This window comes from Erinaceus europaeus, chromosome 11, assembly GCF_950295315.1.
Source record: "Erinaceus europaeus chromosome 11, mEriEur2.1, whole genome shotgun sequence".
NCBI lineage: Eukaryota > Metazoa > Chordata > Mammalia > Eulipotyphla > Erinaceidae > Erinaceus > Erinaceus europaeus.
Genome location: NC_080172.1, coordinates 41,277,599 through 41,293,355, shown reverse-complemented (window position 1 = coordinate 41,293,355; position 15,757 = coordinate 41,277,599). Strand labels below are relative to the sequence as shown.

The 15,757-nt window shown below is 49.2% G+C and overlaps 1 protein-coding gene across 3 annotated transcripts in view; it reads left to right on the top strand.

Moving 5' to 3' along the window:
• Window positions 1-15,246, top strand: part of CHD5 (chromodomain helicase DNA binding protein 5) — a 90,990-nt gene extending 75,744 nt beyond the window's left edge. The window contains exons 32-42 of one of the 3 annotated variants that reach the window (XM_007532761.3): window positions 3,570-3,649; window positions 3,893-4,025; window positions 5,434-5,523; window positions 6,522-6,659; window positions 6,925-7,033; window positions 7,964-8,096; window positions 8,435-8,630; window positions 10,513-10,676; window positions 10,787-10,901; window positions 11,003-11,056; window positions 11,889-11,981. In XM_007532761.3, coding sequence (XP_007532823.1) covers window positions 3,570-3,649; window positions 3,893-4,025; window positions 5,434-5,523; window positions 6,522-6,659; window positions 6,925-7,033; window positions 7,964-8,096; window positions 8,435-8,630; window positions 10,513-10,676; window positions 10,787-10,901; window positions 11,003-11,010 — 1,166 coding nt within the window. In that variant the 3' untranslated portion in view covers window positions 11,011-11,056; window positions 11,889-11,981. Of the gene's footprint in view, window positions 1-3,569; window positions 3,650-3,892; window positions 4,026-5,433; window positions 5,524-6,521; window positions 6,660-6,924; window positions 7,034-7,963; window positions 8,097-8,434; window positions 8,631-10,512; window positions 10,677-10,786; window positions 10,902-11,002; window positions 11,057-11,888 lie in introns of all 3 variants that reach the window. The other 2 variants (XM_060201340.1, XM_060201341.1) reach the window with 2 other exon arrangements.
• Window positions 15,247-15,757: the final 511 nt, after the last annotated feature.

The following is a 15,757-nucleotide window of genomic DNA, read 5'->3' as shown; positions in this document are numbered from 1 at the left end:
TCATTCTCCATTCCTTCTTCTTCCTGCCTCTGGAAATTACTAATCTACTTTCTGTGTCTACAGATTTATCTGTTTGGATACTTCATGTAACTGAAATCATACCATGGATGATCTTTTGTGCTTAGCTTCTTTAAAACACTTTTCAATAGTTAGCTTTATTTATTTATTTTTTTCAATTCCAATATCATTGAGGAAATGTTCATTTGTGGGATTTTTTTGTTGGCACAAGGGTACATTTCCATATTTTCCCAAGAAATATATCACTACATTTCACCCTTAACCAGACAATTATCTTATTTCATCATATGAATCTACATCCTCAGTTTCCCATTACTAACCTTTCCTTCCCTCATCTGATTCTGCTGCAATATAGTCCATTGAGGAGTCACCCAGTATTGTCCTTTTGCTTATTTCTGTGTGGATCATTGGGAATTTTCTTCTCTTACTTGCTTTTCTGGTTCCTTCCATTCTGTAGCAAAAGAGAATCTGTGATCATTTCTTACAGCTCTGTAGTATTCTAATATATATATATATATATATATATATATATATATATATATATATATGCCACAACTTCTTTGATCATTCATCTGTTACTGGACATTTTTGAGTTGTTTCCAAATGTTGGCTATTATAAATAGTATGGCCATTAACACAGGTGTGCATAGATCTTTTTGTATAGGTGTTTCTGTATTCTTTGGGTAGAAGCCTAAGTATAAGAAGAATTACTGAGTCATATGATAGATTCATTGTTTTTTATTTTTATTTTATTTATTTACTTATTTACTGGGTAGAAACAGAGAAATTGAGAAGGGGGAAGGGACATAGATCAGGAGGGAGGCAGGCAAACAACTGCAGCACTGGTCCACTGATTGTGAAGCTTCCCTCCTGCAGATGGGGACCAAGGGCTTAAACCTGGGTTCTTGTGCATGATAAGATATGCACTTAAGGGAGTTGGGCAGTAGCGCAGCAGGTTAAGCACATGTGGCACAAAGCACAAGGACCGGCATAAGGATCCTGGTTCGAACCCCTGTCTCCTCACCTGCAGGGGAGTCGCTTCACAGGCGGTGAAGCGGGTCTGCAGGTGTCTATCTTTCTCTCCCCCTCTCTGTCTTCCCCTTCTCTCTCCATTTCTCTCTGTCCTATCCAACAACAATGACATCAATAACAACAACAATAACAACTACAACAACAATAAAAAAACAAGAGCAACAAAAGGGAAAATAAATAAATATGTAAAAAAAGAAAGCTTAAAAAAAGAAAAAGATATACACTCAACCAGGAGCACCACCACCAGGCCCCCTAGTCCTGGGTTCTGTACACTGTATTTTCACATGTGAATTGCATAAAAGATTTTGTAAGCAGTATTGTTCTTTTTCTTTCTTTCTTTTTAAAAAAATATTTTATTACTTTTTTTTAATGAAAGAAAGACACAAAGAGAAAGATATATAGAGAGAGCTATCAGAGCACTGATAGCTGGCTTGTGGTGGTGCTAGGGATTGAGCCTGGGACTCTGGAACCTCAGGCAGGAAAGCCTTACGCATAACCATTATGCTGTCTCCCCAGCTCATATGTTCATTGTTAATATTTACAGGAAGTTCCTGTAAACAGCATTGGGTGGGTGATGTACTGGAGTCTTCTCCAGAGGTTTTGCTAATCTTAGTATTTGGGGATCTTTCAGTACTTTTGTCTTGACCTCTTGGTGAAGGTGTCTTCTTCTGTCTCTTTCCTATTGTGATTTATCATTTTCCAGTGTTCTGTGTTGGGGGTCTTTCCTTTTGGGCCTCAGGAGGGAAAGGTTCTGTTTGGGATGAATTCTCCTCTGCTAGGATGGTTGTTGTGATTGCTTGGGAGAGGTGCTGCTTGTCCAAAAGTTTGACTAAGAAGAGGTGAAGATGAACTCTAGTCCCTCAGGAGTGTCTGTGTTTGTTGTTGTTGTCGTTGTTGTTAGATAGGACAGAGAGAAATAAAGAGAGCAGGGGAAGACAGGGGAAGAAAAAGACACCTGCAGACCTGCTTTACTGTCCGACTCCCCTGCAGGTAGGAAGCCGGGGACTCGAACTGGGATCCTAATGACGGTCCCTACAATTTGCACCATGTGCGCTTAACCCACTGTGCTACTTCCCGACTCCCACCTGTCACATTCTTACAAGCAGTGTCTGAGGGTTCTGATGTCATCATCCTCACCAGCTTGGTACCTGGCTGCTCAGCTATCCTTGTGGGTGTGAAATGGTGATTGGCTATGTTTGTGAATTGCTTTTCCTGATGGTGAGCACTTTTGTTTAGGGGCCATATGTGAGTCATTTTTGGAGAAATGTCCTTTCAAATCTTTGGTATTAGGTCATTGGTTGGATTAACTGGGTTGTCTCTGAGCATCTTCTTTGTGATCTGTGTGTTTGTGGGCAAAACATCTTGTTCCCTCATTCTCTCAAATCCTGGGAGATGACTCTCCTGCTCAGGCTTGAAGCTTGGATGACATCTGCTCCTGGGCACAGGTATGTCATCTGGATGTGGACATACTAGGGTTTGTGTACTGGCTCTGTGCAATACTCATGAGCCCAGTTTTCTCTTCCACAGTGTGAGATAACATCCACCTCCTACGGCTTTCAGAGCTCGTGATCATCAGCAATTTTCAGTGTGTTAGGAACTGATGCACTGTGGCCAGGTGGTGGCACACTCAGTAGAACAGACATGTTAAAATGCTTAAGGATCCAGGTTTAAGCCTTTGGTCTCCGTCTGCAAGGAGAAAGTTTCCTAAGCTGTAATGCAGTATTCCAGATGCCTCTCTTCCCTCTTTCCACCTCTATTTCCCATCAGAATTTTCTCTCTACATAATCTAATAAAAATAAAAAAAGAACTGATACAATGTGGAAGTTGCACATGGACAGCCAGCCAAGCCCAAAGCAGGACCACACCCAAGCAGCCTGGCTCCCAGTCTGGGCCAATACCACCCTCTGGTGCCTGCTTCCAGATGGGTGGCTCTACTGTGTACAGTCCTGTTCTCTCTTTTTTAAAATTTTTTATTTATAAAAAGGAAATACTGACAAAAACCATAGGATAAGAGGGGTACAACTCCACACAATTCCCACCACCAGAACTCCATATCCCATCCCCTCCCCTGATAGCCTTCCTATTCTTTATCCCTCTGGGAGCATGGACCCAGAGTCATTATGCAGAAGATGGAAGGTCTAGCTTCTGTAATTACTTCCCTGCTGAATATGGGCATTGGCAGGTTGATTCATACTCCCAGCCTGTCTCTTTCTCTCTCTAGTGGGGCAGGGCTCTGGGGAAGTGGGGTTCCAGGACATATTGGTGGGATTATCTGCCCAGGGAAGTCAGGTTGGCATCATGGTGGCATATCTTAACCCCTCATACCTCAGAGTCTCCACTGTTTCTGCCATTGTACTCCTGGCTTGGACTAAACTGGGAGGCCCTTTTGTTCTTCTGGAGTTGCTGGCCTAGATGGAGCCTCCTGAAGTCCAGGGTTTTTCGTTGTTGTTGTTGTTGCTCTTTCCTTGCCCCTCCCTTCCTTAATCTCATTTCTTCCATTCTTCTCCTTGATCTTTCAGACAAGATGGAAGCCCAGCTGGCCTACATGGATGAGAAGGAGCCAGGACTGCCAAAGCCAAAGAAGCCTCCAGAAATTCAGGTAGAATAGATGCTCTTATGTGGCCACTGGTGCATTGTGATCTGGGGACTGAGCCTGGGGATTGTCCCTAGCCTTGTCTAGGTATCTGAAACACTGGCCTCTTGGCTCCAGGTCTGGGGACTTAGGGGTACAAATTGGGAATACAGGAAGGGACAGGACAGTGGGCTCTGGCTCAGTACTGGTCCCCTGCCTCCACTCCTGTCAACATCCCAGGCTCTGCAGTGTCTGTCCCGTCTTCCCTAGGTTCTGCCAGCTGTCCTGGACAGAGTAGAGGGTGAAGACAAGCACGAGAGCTCAGACTGTAAGGAAAGAGCCCGAGAGGAGCTCCTGGAGGAGACAGAGAAGGCCCCACCCTCCCCAGAGCAGCTGCCAAAAGGTGGGGGTTTCCCACAATCACTCTCCTTGTCCCCCCAAACACAAGACCCCTCCCAGTCACAAAATATGTGCCGTTTTGCATCTGTTTTCTTTCATTTAGCTCGGTGTACTCAAGATTCCTTCCTCTATGCTGTGACATCTATCAGAAATTCATTTTGTTTTATGTCTGAATAATATTGTGTTGTATGGATGGATCACATGTTTATCCATTTCCTCAGTTGATGGACATATAGGTGGCTTTTAATTTTTAACTATCATGAATAAGTTTACTATGAGTGTTTGTATACAATTTTTTATGGCTGTAGGTTTAAGTTCTCTGATATATATATGGAAATGTTGAATTTTTTTGTTGAATTGTGTTTAATATTTTGAGGAATTCCCAGATTAAAAAAATTATTTATTGGATAGAGACAGAGAAACTGAGAGGGGAGGGGGAGGCAAGGGGGGGAATAAGGAGGAAGAGAGAGAGAGAGTGTAACCTTCAGCATGGCTTCACCACTCATAAGGTGTTCCCCTGCAGGTGGGGACTAGCTTTAACCCAAGCCCTTGCTATATGTGCACTCGACTGAGTGCATCACTGCCTGGCCCCCACCAGATTGCTTGCTTGCTTGCTTTCTTTCTTTCTTTCTTTCTTTCTTTCTTTCTTTTTTTATATTTATTTATTTATTCCCTTTTGTTGCTCTTGCTGTTTTATTTTGTAGTTCTTATTGTTGTTACTGATGTTGGCATTCTTGTATAGGACAGAGAGAAATGGAGAAAGGAGGGGAAGAGAAAGATAGACACCTGCAGACTTGCTTTACCACCTGTGAAGCAACCCCTCTGCAGGTGGGGAGCCAGGGACTCGAACCGGGATCCTTACACTGGTCCTTGTGCTTTGTGCCACGTACCAGATTGTTTTCTATAGTCGTTGAACTATGCACATAATTATCAGCCATGCAAGAGAATTCCAGTGTCCCACATCCTCGTGCATGACCATTATGCTCTCTCACTGGCCACTTTCTCCACATCCTTGCCAATACTTGTTATCTGTCTTTTATACATAGTAGGTGAGTAATCTTCCTAGTAACATCTCAAGAGCTTTGATTTTGGTTTCATTTCTAATAATATCCCTGACCATGTCCTTATCCTGTGAGCTTAGGTAAGTTGTCTCTTCAGTGCAATTGGATTTACCTGACATTTCTGGGTGTTGGTAGTTGGGGTTGTGTTAGTGATGGCCTCGCCTATTGCTATCTTTCTGTCTTTTGGCTAATTGTAGTAGGGGGAATTGCCCATGGGTGCCTTTGATGTCACTCTGAGGTTCTGGGAACAGTTCTATGTGTGGCTAAGGTGAAGGTGAAAACCATTAGCTTAGAGTCTCCTCTGTCCTTCTGGGGAGCCCCACTTCCTCCTGAACACCTTCTGTCTTATAGAAGAAGTGATTCCAGAGAAGGAGAAAGTTCTGGACAAGATGGATCTCAGCTTGGTGCACAGCAGAGGGGATGGCAGCGACTTCAGACCAGGTTAGGACCCTCTCATGTGTCAAGATCCCTGGATTTCATGTCTCTGGAAAATGCTGTCTGTACTCTATGGGGCCTCCTTCAGGGGCTTGGCACCATATCCTTGGCTTCAGGTCTGACCTGGGGAAGGGGGCAGGACCTGCTAGCCTCTGGCAGCCCTGTGGCTATCTCCCTTCAGGTTGCACATCCCCTTCTCCTGTCCTTTGTGGTCCTTGCCACCACTGGTAGGAAGGAGAACTGGTCATAGAGCTTGGTCTGAAGCATCTGGGCTCAGCTGGAAGCTTTGTGTGCCTCTGATGGCTGGAATGTTCTAGAGCTATTGTCCTCATATCAGCCCCCAATTTTGCCTGTACTTGAGCTTGAACTATACTTTTTACAGTGATCTCCCCCTGTTCCCAGGTGACCCTGCTTGGGTAGGAGAGTGGCACTAGAGCCAGCTCTCTATTCCCAGGGCAAGAGAGAATGTTGGGGGTTACTGGTTTGTCCCTTTAAAACCCCTCATGGCAGTTTGTCCCCAACTGGGACAGGGAAGTGCATTTCCCATTTGCTTTTGAGTCCCCAGCACTTGGCCTAGATGTCCCTGGGAAGAGTCTTTTTTTTTTTTTTTTTTTTTGCCTCCAGGGTTATTGCTGGGGCTCAGTGCCTGCACCATGAATCCACTGCTCCTAGAGGCCATTTTTCCCCCTTTTGTTGCCCTTGTTGTTGTAGCCTTGTTGTGGTTATTATTTTTATTGTTGATGTCGTTCATTGTTGGATAGGACAGAGAGAAATGTAGAGAGGAGGGGAAGACAGAGAGGGGGAGAGAAAGACAGACACCTGCTGACCTGCTTCACCACCTGTGAAGCGACTCCCCTGCAGGTGGGGAGCCGGGGGCTCTAACTGGGATTCTTACACCGGTCCTTGCACTTTACACCACATGCACTTAACCCGCTGTGCCACTGCCCAACCCCTGGAAATGTCTTTTAAATGGATGAATTAAGTGTGGGTCTGTCCTCTCTCAGATGACACCAAAGCTGAGGAGAAGGAGCCCATGGAAACACAGCAAAATGGTGACAGAGAGGAAGATGAGGAGGGGAAGAAGGAGGACAAGAATGGGAAATTCAAATTCATGTTCAACATTGCAGATGGGGGCTTCACAGGTACTGAAGTGGGGTGATGGAAGAGAGGTGGGACTTTCAGTGTCATTGGCTTTCTGACTCTGTGGGTTCTGGGAGTTTGAGCAGACAGTTATTTTTATACTAAATTGTGAGTGGTTGATAAAACCCTATGATGTAGCCTTTCCTAGTAACAAAAGCATTGAGGCTATAGGGGTAGGGAAATGGCAGGTAGCAAGGTGCCTCTGTGTGGGTCTTGGGGGTTGAGGGGGGTCTTCTCTTACTCTGCTCACTCTGACTGACTTCCCAGAGCTGCACACACTGTGGCAGAATGAGGAACGTGCTGCAGTGTCCTCTGGAAAAATCTATGACATCTGGCACCGACGCCATGACTACTGGCTGCTGGCAGGCATTGTGACGTATCCTTGGTGACCCAGGCTGGGCAAGACTGTGGCCTGTTCCTCTGTGGACTTCAGGGTGGGACATGGGCATGTGAGTGAGGAGCCAGGAGTCATATTTCTTACCAGGTACCAAAAGCCCTCACCTGTCGATGGCGGTGATAATAATGATGATCACAATAGTGACTCTGTTTACACTTGGTCCTCACTTTGTTCTCACAGTAGCCTTATGAATTATTATATTATTATTTATTTGCTTCAGGGTTATCTCTGGGGGCCAATACCTGCATGACTCCACCCCATCCTGGTAGCCATCCCCTTTTCTCTCTCTCTTTCTTTCTTTCTTTCTTTCTTTCTTTTCTTTTTTGATAGAGTGGGAGAGGCAGAGAGAAATGGAGAGAGAGAGACAGAAAGTACTGTTTTACCACTCATGAGGCTTTCCCCTTGCAGGTGGGGATCAGGGGCTTGAGCCCTGCTTTTGAACATGGTGGCGTGTCTGGTTTACTGGATGTACCACCACCAGGCCCCCGAATTTTATCTTATTTTTATTAACCAGAGTATTGCTCAGTTCAGACTTATGGGATGCTGGGAATCGAACCGGGTCCTCTGATCCAGATTTCCTCTGATAAGGTTATCAGCACTATGGTCTAGTATGACCCCATTCTGGACTTGATGGCATCTGCAGAGATCCTATAAGGTCACAATCACAGGTCTACAGTTAGGACTTGAATGTCCCCCTCTCCCTTCACACACACACCCCCCCCCACTTACCTGTGAAGCCTCAGAGACGCATCTGACTCCCCCAGGGCATCAGTGTTTGCCAAATACCACCTTATCATTGTCAATACACTCACTTTGTAGTCAATGACTTGCCAGGATGCTGAACCCCTGTTCTGGTTCCATCCTGTCCTACTGGATGACCAGATTTGCCCTTAACGGTGCTGTATCCAGGCACGGCTATGCCCGCTGGCAGGACATCCAGAACGACCCAAGATACATGATCCTCAATGAGCCCTTCAAGTCTGAGATCCACAAAGGCAACTACCTGGAGATGAAGAACAAGTTCCTGGCCCGCAGGTTCAAGGTCGGTCTAAGGATGATGGATTGGGATCTATGAGAAGGTCAAGTTGCACAGGGTAGGGCTGGAAAGGGATAAAGAGCAGCAACTCCCTTCCCATGAATCTGGATGTGAGTTGGGCTGTCCACAGAGGGAAGTCAGTACCTCCATTAGCTCACAGGCTGGATCCTTGCTCTGGGTTGGGCTCCACTGGGTGGGTATTCCTGCCCTGGGTGCTGGGGGTGGCTAAGCTGGACAGATGTATGCCCTCCCTCCTTTCTGCTCAGTACTGCAGGGTGGGTAGTGCTGGTGGTGGGGGGGTCAGGCCAGTGCTGAGTCCCTCACGTGCCTTCCCTCCTCCCCAGCTGCTGGAGCAGGCACTGGTCATAGAGGAGCAGCTCCGGAGGGCTGCATACCTTAACATGACCCAGGACCCCAACCACCCCGCCATGGCCCTCAATGCCCGCCTGGCCGAGGTGGAGTGCCTTGCCGAAAGCCACCAGCACCTGTCCAAGGAGTCCCTTGCTGGAAACAAGCCTGCCAACGCCGTCCTGCACAAGGGTGAGGGAGACCGGGTCCCTGTGCTCACCTTCCTCCTGCCTGGCAGGTCCTTGGCCACAGATGAGGGGGCCCAGGGTCCAGGGTCCAGAATGTCAACCCAAAGGACAGAGCCTCCAGGTCGGGATCGGACAGTCCCACCCTTGCACTTACCTGTGGGGACACTGAGACCCTTCCTTCTCAGGTGAAGTCATTGTCTGAGATCTCTGAGCTTCAGACCATTGGCCCTTGTGCTCCAAGTCTTGTTTTACAAAAACAGATTTGATTGATTTTTATTTATCATTTTATTAATTGGTTGGCAATACTGTGAAAGTTTGGGAATACAGCTTCACACCTTTCTGTGTGTATATAAATCTCACCACACCTACCACCAAAATTTTAGCGTCACCACACAATGAAAACAACCACTCTGCTCATCCCTTCCATTCTGCTACTCCTTTTTCTCTGCCATAGTGTCCACTGGATTTATGAGTTAGCTTTAGGGGCTGAGTGGTTCAAGATCCTGGTTCCCTCCTGGAGGGCGAAGCTTCATGAACAGTGTAACAGTGTTGCAGGTGTCTCTCCTCTCTTCCTTCCCCTCCTTCTGTCTCACATTCTATCAAAATAAACAAATGACCACTGGGAGCAATGGAATCATGCAGGCTGTGACCCCCAACAATAACCCTGTCGGCAAGAAAAAAAAAAGAAATAGCTCCCCTGGCAAGTGCATGCCTTACCAAGTGTGAAGGCCTGGGTTTAGGGTCTTGGTACACCATGGATGGCCAGGTGGTGTTATGGTGTGTCTTTTCTCTCTGTGTGTGTCTCCTTCTCATCTTGCTTTCTTTCTCTTTTTTTCCCCCTCCCAAATAGAGAATGTTAAAAATAAGCCTGGGGAGACCCCAGTTCCCTAAAAAAAAAAAAAGATGTTTGTTATGTTTGCTTTAGTTATTTGTATTCTACACGAGTGCAGCCATCCTATATTTGTCTTCTATTTTCTGCCTTATTACACTTAGTATAATCACACGGAGTTCCATCCATTTAGCCTCCAAAGACACAGTTTCATTCCTTTTTAGTTTTAATAGTTGAGTAATAACCCCACACATTCTTTATCTAATCATCTGTTGATGGATCTGTAGGTTGTTTCTGTATCTTGGTTATTGTGAATAGTGCTGTTATGAACCAAAGGGTGCAGATATCTTTTCAAACTAGTGTGTTCACATCTTTCGGACAAATACCTAGGATTGGGATTGTTGCATCCTATGGTATTTCTGATCTTAATTTTTTAAGGGTCTCCATGCTGTTTTCAAAAGAGACAATGCCAATTTGCTTTCCCAACATATAAGTGTATAAGAGTCCATTTTCTTCACACCCTCACTGGCACTTGTCCATTTTGATTTGTGTTCCCTAAATAATAATAATAATAATAATAATAATAATAATAAAATAATAAGTGAAGTTGTGCTCTCCAAATCTCCAGGAGACTGTCAGACTGGTTGGGGGAGGAAGGTGAGTCCCTGGGTTTGCTGGCCCCTGTTCTTGCTGCAGCAGCTCAGATGAACATTAAGAAATGATGGGGGAGATGTTTTCTCAGACAGCTCTACTTGTGAGCTCCCCTCGCCTGCTCCTGGCCAGGGAGGATCCTCAGGACCGCAGGCCTCCCTAGGAGCCCGGAGGATGACCAAGGACCTGGAGGGAGCCCCCAAGTCGGGTCAGAGCATCAGGTTCCCATCTCTGCTGCCTTCGGGCTCCTGGGAGAAAGTGGAAACCCGTCTCCTGAGCTGGCCTGCTGAAGGGCGCCCCCCCTGGTGCCCACCGAGGGAAGGCAGTGACGAACCCTTGTGAGTCTCCCTGCGTATGCGCGGACGCTGCCTTCTTGCAGCTCCTCCATCTCCCCCCCTCTCCGCAGTCCTGAACCAGCTGGAGGAGCTGCTGAGTGACATGAAGGCAGATGTGACTCGCCTGCCCTCCATGCTGTCCCGCATCCCCCCGGTGGCCGCCCGCCTCCAGATGTCGGAGCGCAGCATCCTGAGCCGCCTGACCAACCGTGCCGGCGACCCCACCATCCAGCAGGTCAGGGGGGCCCGAGCCCCTCAAACGTGTCCCGGGCACCACCGAGTTGGGGTTCGTTTGGGTCGGGGATGTGGCATTGTGACCTTTTATATCTGAGTCCTTGCCTCCAGGGCGCTTTTGGCTCCTCCCAGATGTACAACAACACCTTTGGGCCCAACTTCCGGGGCCCTGGACCGGGAGGGATTGTCAACTACAACCAGATGCCCCTGGGGCCCTATGTGACCGGTAGGTGCCCGTCTGCTCCCGGGCAGCATGCACACGGCCACCACGCGGCTCCCGCCTGCCGCCACAGGCCCAGGCAAGCCCAGCTTCTCTCTCTCTCACAGATATCTAGCTGTTCCCGAGACTTCCCTTTGTTGCCGCGCTCATTTCCAGCCGAGGTAATGCCACGCTTGCCAGGGTCCCATGTTCTCCTCAGGGTTCAGGCTTGGACAGAACCAGACCCAGGACCCTGCAGTTGATTTGTGTCCCTAAGCCTTGGAGTTTTCATTTTTCTCCTTGGGTATTGAGGGCCTCAGTCATGCTGCCCTGGTGACCAACTGGGGGCCAGTACACCTGCTCAGGGTCTAGAGTCTTCCCCTAGAGGCTGAGGAGGCAGGATGCAAACTGGTGGGTGTGCTAGGCACGCCCCGTGTGTGCATGCCTGTGTTGTGTGCAAGAGTCTGCTTGCACATGTGTGGCTTTTTGTTCCTGTGTGTCTAGTACACCATGTATACATAAGTCCATCTGTGCTGTGTGTCTATGTTCATGGTGTCAAGGACCATAACTCAGTCAGAAACATGCCTCCACTGCTCTGCTGGGTGATGGACACCACAGATGTCACCTCTCCCCTCCCACTCCCATCTCTGTCTTGAACTAGGTGGGTGGCTGATTTTGGGGAAGGTGGGGTTACTAGACAGGAGAAGGGAGCTTATTCCAGAGATTCTGCTGGTTTCCTCTGGCTCCTCTACCTGGGTGGCCAGCTCCCACCAATTGCCATCGGTCCCATAAGCACAGTCACTTGAGGGCAGTAGGGTGCAAGGTGGAAGGGCTCCTGCTGACTGCACCACTGAGGACTTCCTTCTAGAGCCCTCTCCCATATACTGACCTCTGAGGTCCTAGCTTAGGAGCCTTTCTGACTGTGGTGACCATGAGAAGTGGGTGGGTGCTGAGTGAACTAGAGTGCTGCCCTGTACCCAGTGGGGACCTGACCCACCCATCTGCCTCTTGTAGCCACGTCTGCCAGGCCACATGCCTGACCCCCCCAGGAGAGAAAAGCTACCGCCCTTTTAGGAGCCAGTGCTACCTTGGGATGGAAAGGGAAACCGAGTCACACCACCACCTGGAGAATGAGGCCCAGCGCGGCCGTGCCTGAGCCCAGAAGTGCCACCTCATCTTCATCCAGGCACCCACACCACCCTACATCGGGACATCTCCCTTGGCCGTCTTTTCCAGAACGAATTCTTAGAAGAGATTTCATTTATTTGTACATCTCTTGCACTTTCCTATTGAAGACTTGAACCAGTTGGTCTTGATAGAAGTTGAGTATGGAGGGAGTCTAACCAGCAGCACCCACATCTGGCAATGGGCCCTAGCCCAGAGGGAAGCTTCTGGAATCCCTGTGGCTGCCATGATGGACTCTGCTCAGCGAGAGAGGATGATGTGTCTACCTTGGGAGCTCTTGAGTGTGCTCCCCCAACTAGTCTCCCAAGCACCTGCCTAACTCCCCATCTCTCGTCCATTCCCTCCATGCCTGCCCTCCCCCCCTTCCCATGCTAGGTAGGTCAGAGTGGGCATTTATTCCAGTCCCTTCCTGTCAGGAGCCCTAGACCTGTGCTGTCCCCATGGGGGACTCTGTCAGTCCCTGACTCAGCATGGGCTCTGTCATCACGGGTGAGGCCCCCCCCCCCACTATGTGTGGCAGCTCCCAGCATATCTTCCCTGGATGGAAGGGGACAAGTGCTAGAGTCTGTCTCAGATCACTGCAGAAAGGATCTTGCCCTCTGTTGGGGTGTAGCTATAGATAGTTGATAACATCCCAGTTAGGAGGATGACCCTGGAGTGTATGGTCCTGCCCGATGCCCTGGAGGTTCTGTTACACCCACTTCCTATCTGAACCAGGATACATGCTGGAGCCTGGTCATTGTCATGGCCCTCCTGTCCCTGTAGATGCCTGCACTTTCCTCAGGGACATGGTTCTGCCTGCTGCCCATGTGTTCTCACATGCTTTGGGGAGAGCTGGCTTGGAGGTGGGGGCCACCCCTCCTGGCTGGACCATCCCAGGCTTCTTGCCTGATATCCTGTCAGGAGTGTTCTTGGGAAGCCCCACCCTTTCCACGAGTACCCTGTAATGACCAGGGCCTGTGTCTGGTGCCCCCTATGGTCAGAACTGGGCTTGAAGGGATCACTGACCAGGACCTACCTTCCTGGGGAGATGTCTGGGTCTAGAAACCTGTCTGAAACTGGCTGGGATGGACCAGGAGGGCCTCAGCTCCCTGAGTGGGACTGGCGCAGGATTCAGTGGCTTGTCTTGGGAGCCCTTGGGTGATTGGCGGGCCTTCACAGAGCCCCCAGGAGTCCTCATTTATAACAGACTCTCTCTGAAATGCTGGTGGGCTGGACCCCTCAAACCCCTTCCATCTTAGTATCCCTGTGCCCCAGGCTTGATTTGAACCTCCATGGTAGACCCAATTCTGGCATTGTGGGTGGGCAGACAGGCATGGAATGGCACACCCGTTTCTCAGAAGTGGGTAGCCTTTTCTGGGACAGACAAGTCTCTCCAGTCCCCTGAGATTCAGGCACTGCCCTATGCACGTCCATGTGGCCTCCTCTGGTCAGTGCCTTCCTGCCCAAGGCTCCTGGCTCAGGCCACTGGTGAGGCAGCTTCCCCTGACCCCAGGGCGCTATGATGCAAACCCCCTTCCCTTGTGGCCATAGGATTTCTGAGTGTCAAGCAAGGCCAGTCTATATCCCCATGGTCGTAGTCCCTCCCACCTGCCCTTCCTCCCTGAGACTTTTTCTCTGACCATCCACCTCCATTCTTTTTCATCTAAGTACTGTGCGCTAACTGATTGCACAACTTCCATTCCCTTTTCAGGCCTTGCCTGGCTCCCCTGTACTCTCCAGCACCAGAGCGGAGCCACCCATGGTTGGCCTAGATTGACCCTGTTGTCCCAGGAGTCTCCACTCTTTGTGACAGTACCCAATAGGTCCAGAAGGGGGCGCTGTGAGAGTTGGGGAGTGGGTTTCTAGTTGATTGGTTTGGAGAAGAAAAGGATCTTAAGAGTATTTTCTTCTTGGTTTATCCCTTCTCTCCTGCCAAACATGGGTGGGTGGAGTGGGGTGTGGGGGCCAGGGCACCCACTGCCTTTGGCATCTTCAGGCTGGGTCTGAGTTTGCTGCTGGCAGGATGGGGGTCCTGGTGGGCAAGTGGACCCCACTGTGCCAGCCCAGGTTTTTATTTCCAGCCACCTTATCATTTAACCCAGTGCCGAGTAAGGTTTCTGTTTGAGCCACCTGGGGTCACCATCTTGGAAAGTGTCACTTGCTGGGCTTCCAGGGGACCAGGGCAGATTTGGGTGGACAGATAGTGTTCAGAGGGCCCCCTGTCACCACCAGTCCTGGAAGCACATCCTGAGACTCTCTCTTTACCCCATGGAAATACATCCCCCTGAAAGCCACCTTAGGAAGTGTTTTTCTGCTATTTGTCAATAGGGCTTGGCAGATATCTACAGTGAACACAGATGGCTGTCCTCCTGCTTGTCTAGGGCCCCTTCCCAGGGTCCCCAGGACCTTCTGTATTGGACAGCCTCAGAGACTCAGCAGCAGGGGACTTGTAGCACTCCCAGGGTGAGCCAGGAGGGGAGCAATGGGGAAGGGGGACTTGGCAGGGGGTGAGCAGGGGGTAAGTGATGGCCTGGCCTTACAGGCTGGGGTTACCTCGCTCTACTGCGCCTCTGTAAGCAGCTGTCCTAGACCCTGGGGCCATCTGTTTATGTTGAGAAAGCTGCTTCTCTCCCCACTTGATATTTCTGTAAGTTTACAGGTTGTGGTGCATCAGCCCAAAGTCATTGGCATTGTGTTTTTGGCTTTTTTTCTGTTAGTATTCAGATTTTTTTTTTAAACAAAGTATTTTTTTATGTGCGATAACCCAGAAAGGGCCTGTTGGGTGTGTGTGTGTGTGTGTGTGTGTGTGTGTGTGTGTGTCCTGAACCCCTGGCATGGAAATGGACACCAGAGCCTTTGCTCCCAGGCTCCTTTGCTCAGACATGGAGGGGGGTGCCCTTGGTCAGAGTGGGGGAGTATGAGGGAATGAATTCCTACACAGGCTGGCATCTGGCCCAGTTCAGGGGAGCCCCTTTGCCCGGAGACAGTCCCTGTTCAGCAAAGGGGCTGGGAGTTTTGGGTGAGTTGGGAAGGTCCCAGGGGTGGAGGGTGGGGGGGCTAGAATTGAAGCCCCCTTCCACCTATGTTGTTTGTGGGAAGACACATAGGAGGCTTAACAGAGACTGTAGCCAACACAATCCCTTTACTTTGTATTCTGTGTGTATGTCTTGGTTTTCTGTGTTTTAATAAATCCTTTGGGAAAGGACTGAATCAGCGTCTTCCTGATAATCTAACTGATCTATGCTGGGGGTGGGGGCTGTGTAAGGATGGGGTGTCTGTGGAAACTGTGCCTCAAGACATTCCCACAGGGGCTGGGTGGTGGCTTACCCTGAAGAGTGCACATGTTACTCCTCACCAGGCACCGGGTTCCAGCCCCTGGTCCTACCTGTAGGAAGGAAGTTTCACCAGTGGTGGAGCAGTGCCACAGATGTCTCTCTACCTCTCTTTTGCTCTCTATGAAAAGGAAAACAGAAGACAAAGCCCCTGCCCTTCATCTCTGTGCCCTTAAACACAAATTTATTGTTCTAGAGAAACACTACCCTCTTCCTTGCTACTCCCTGCCACTGACAGCTTGAGGGTCTCCCAAGACCTCACCTTTCTGTCCTACAGTGTAGGTATATGTGTTGAGGCTGGTGCTGGAGAGTGGCACCTCCATTCCTGGGTCACATGGGAAGGGTAGGGAAGCTCTTCTGACCACTGGGTTCCCCAGTCTTTGC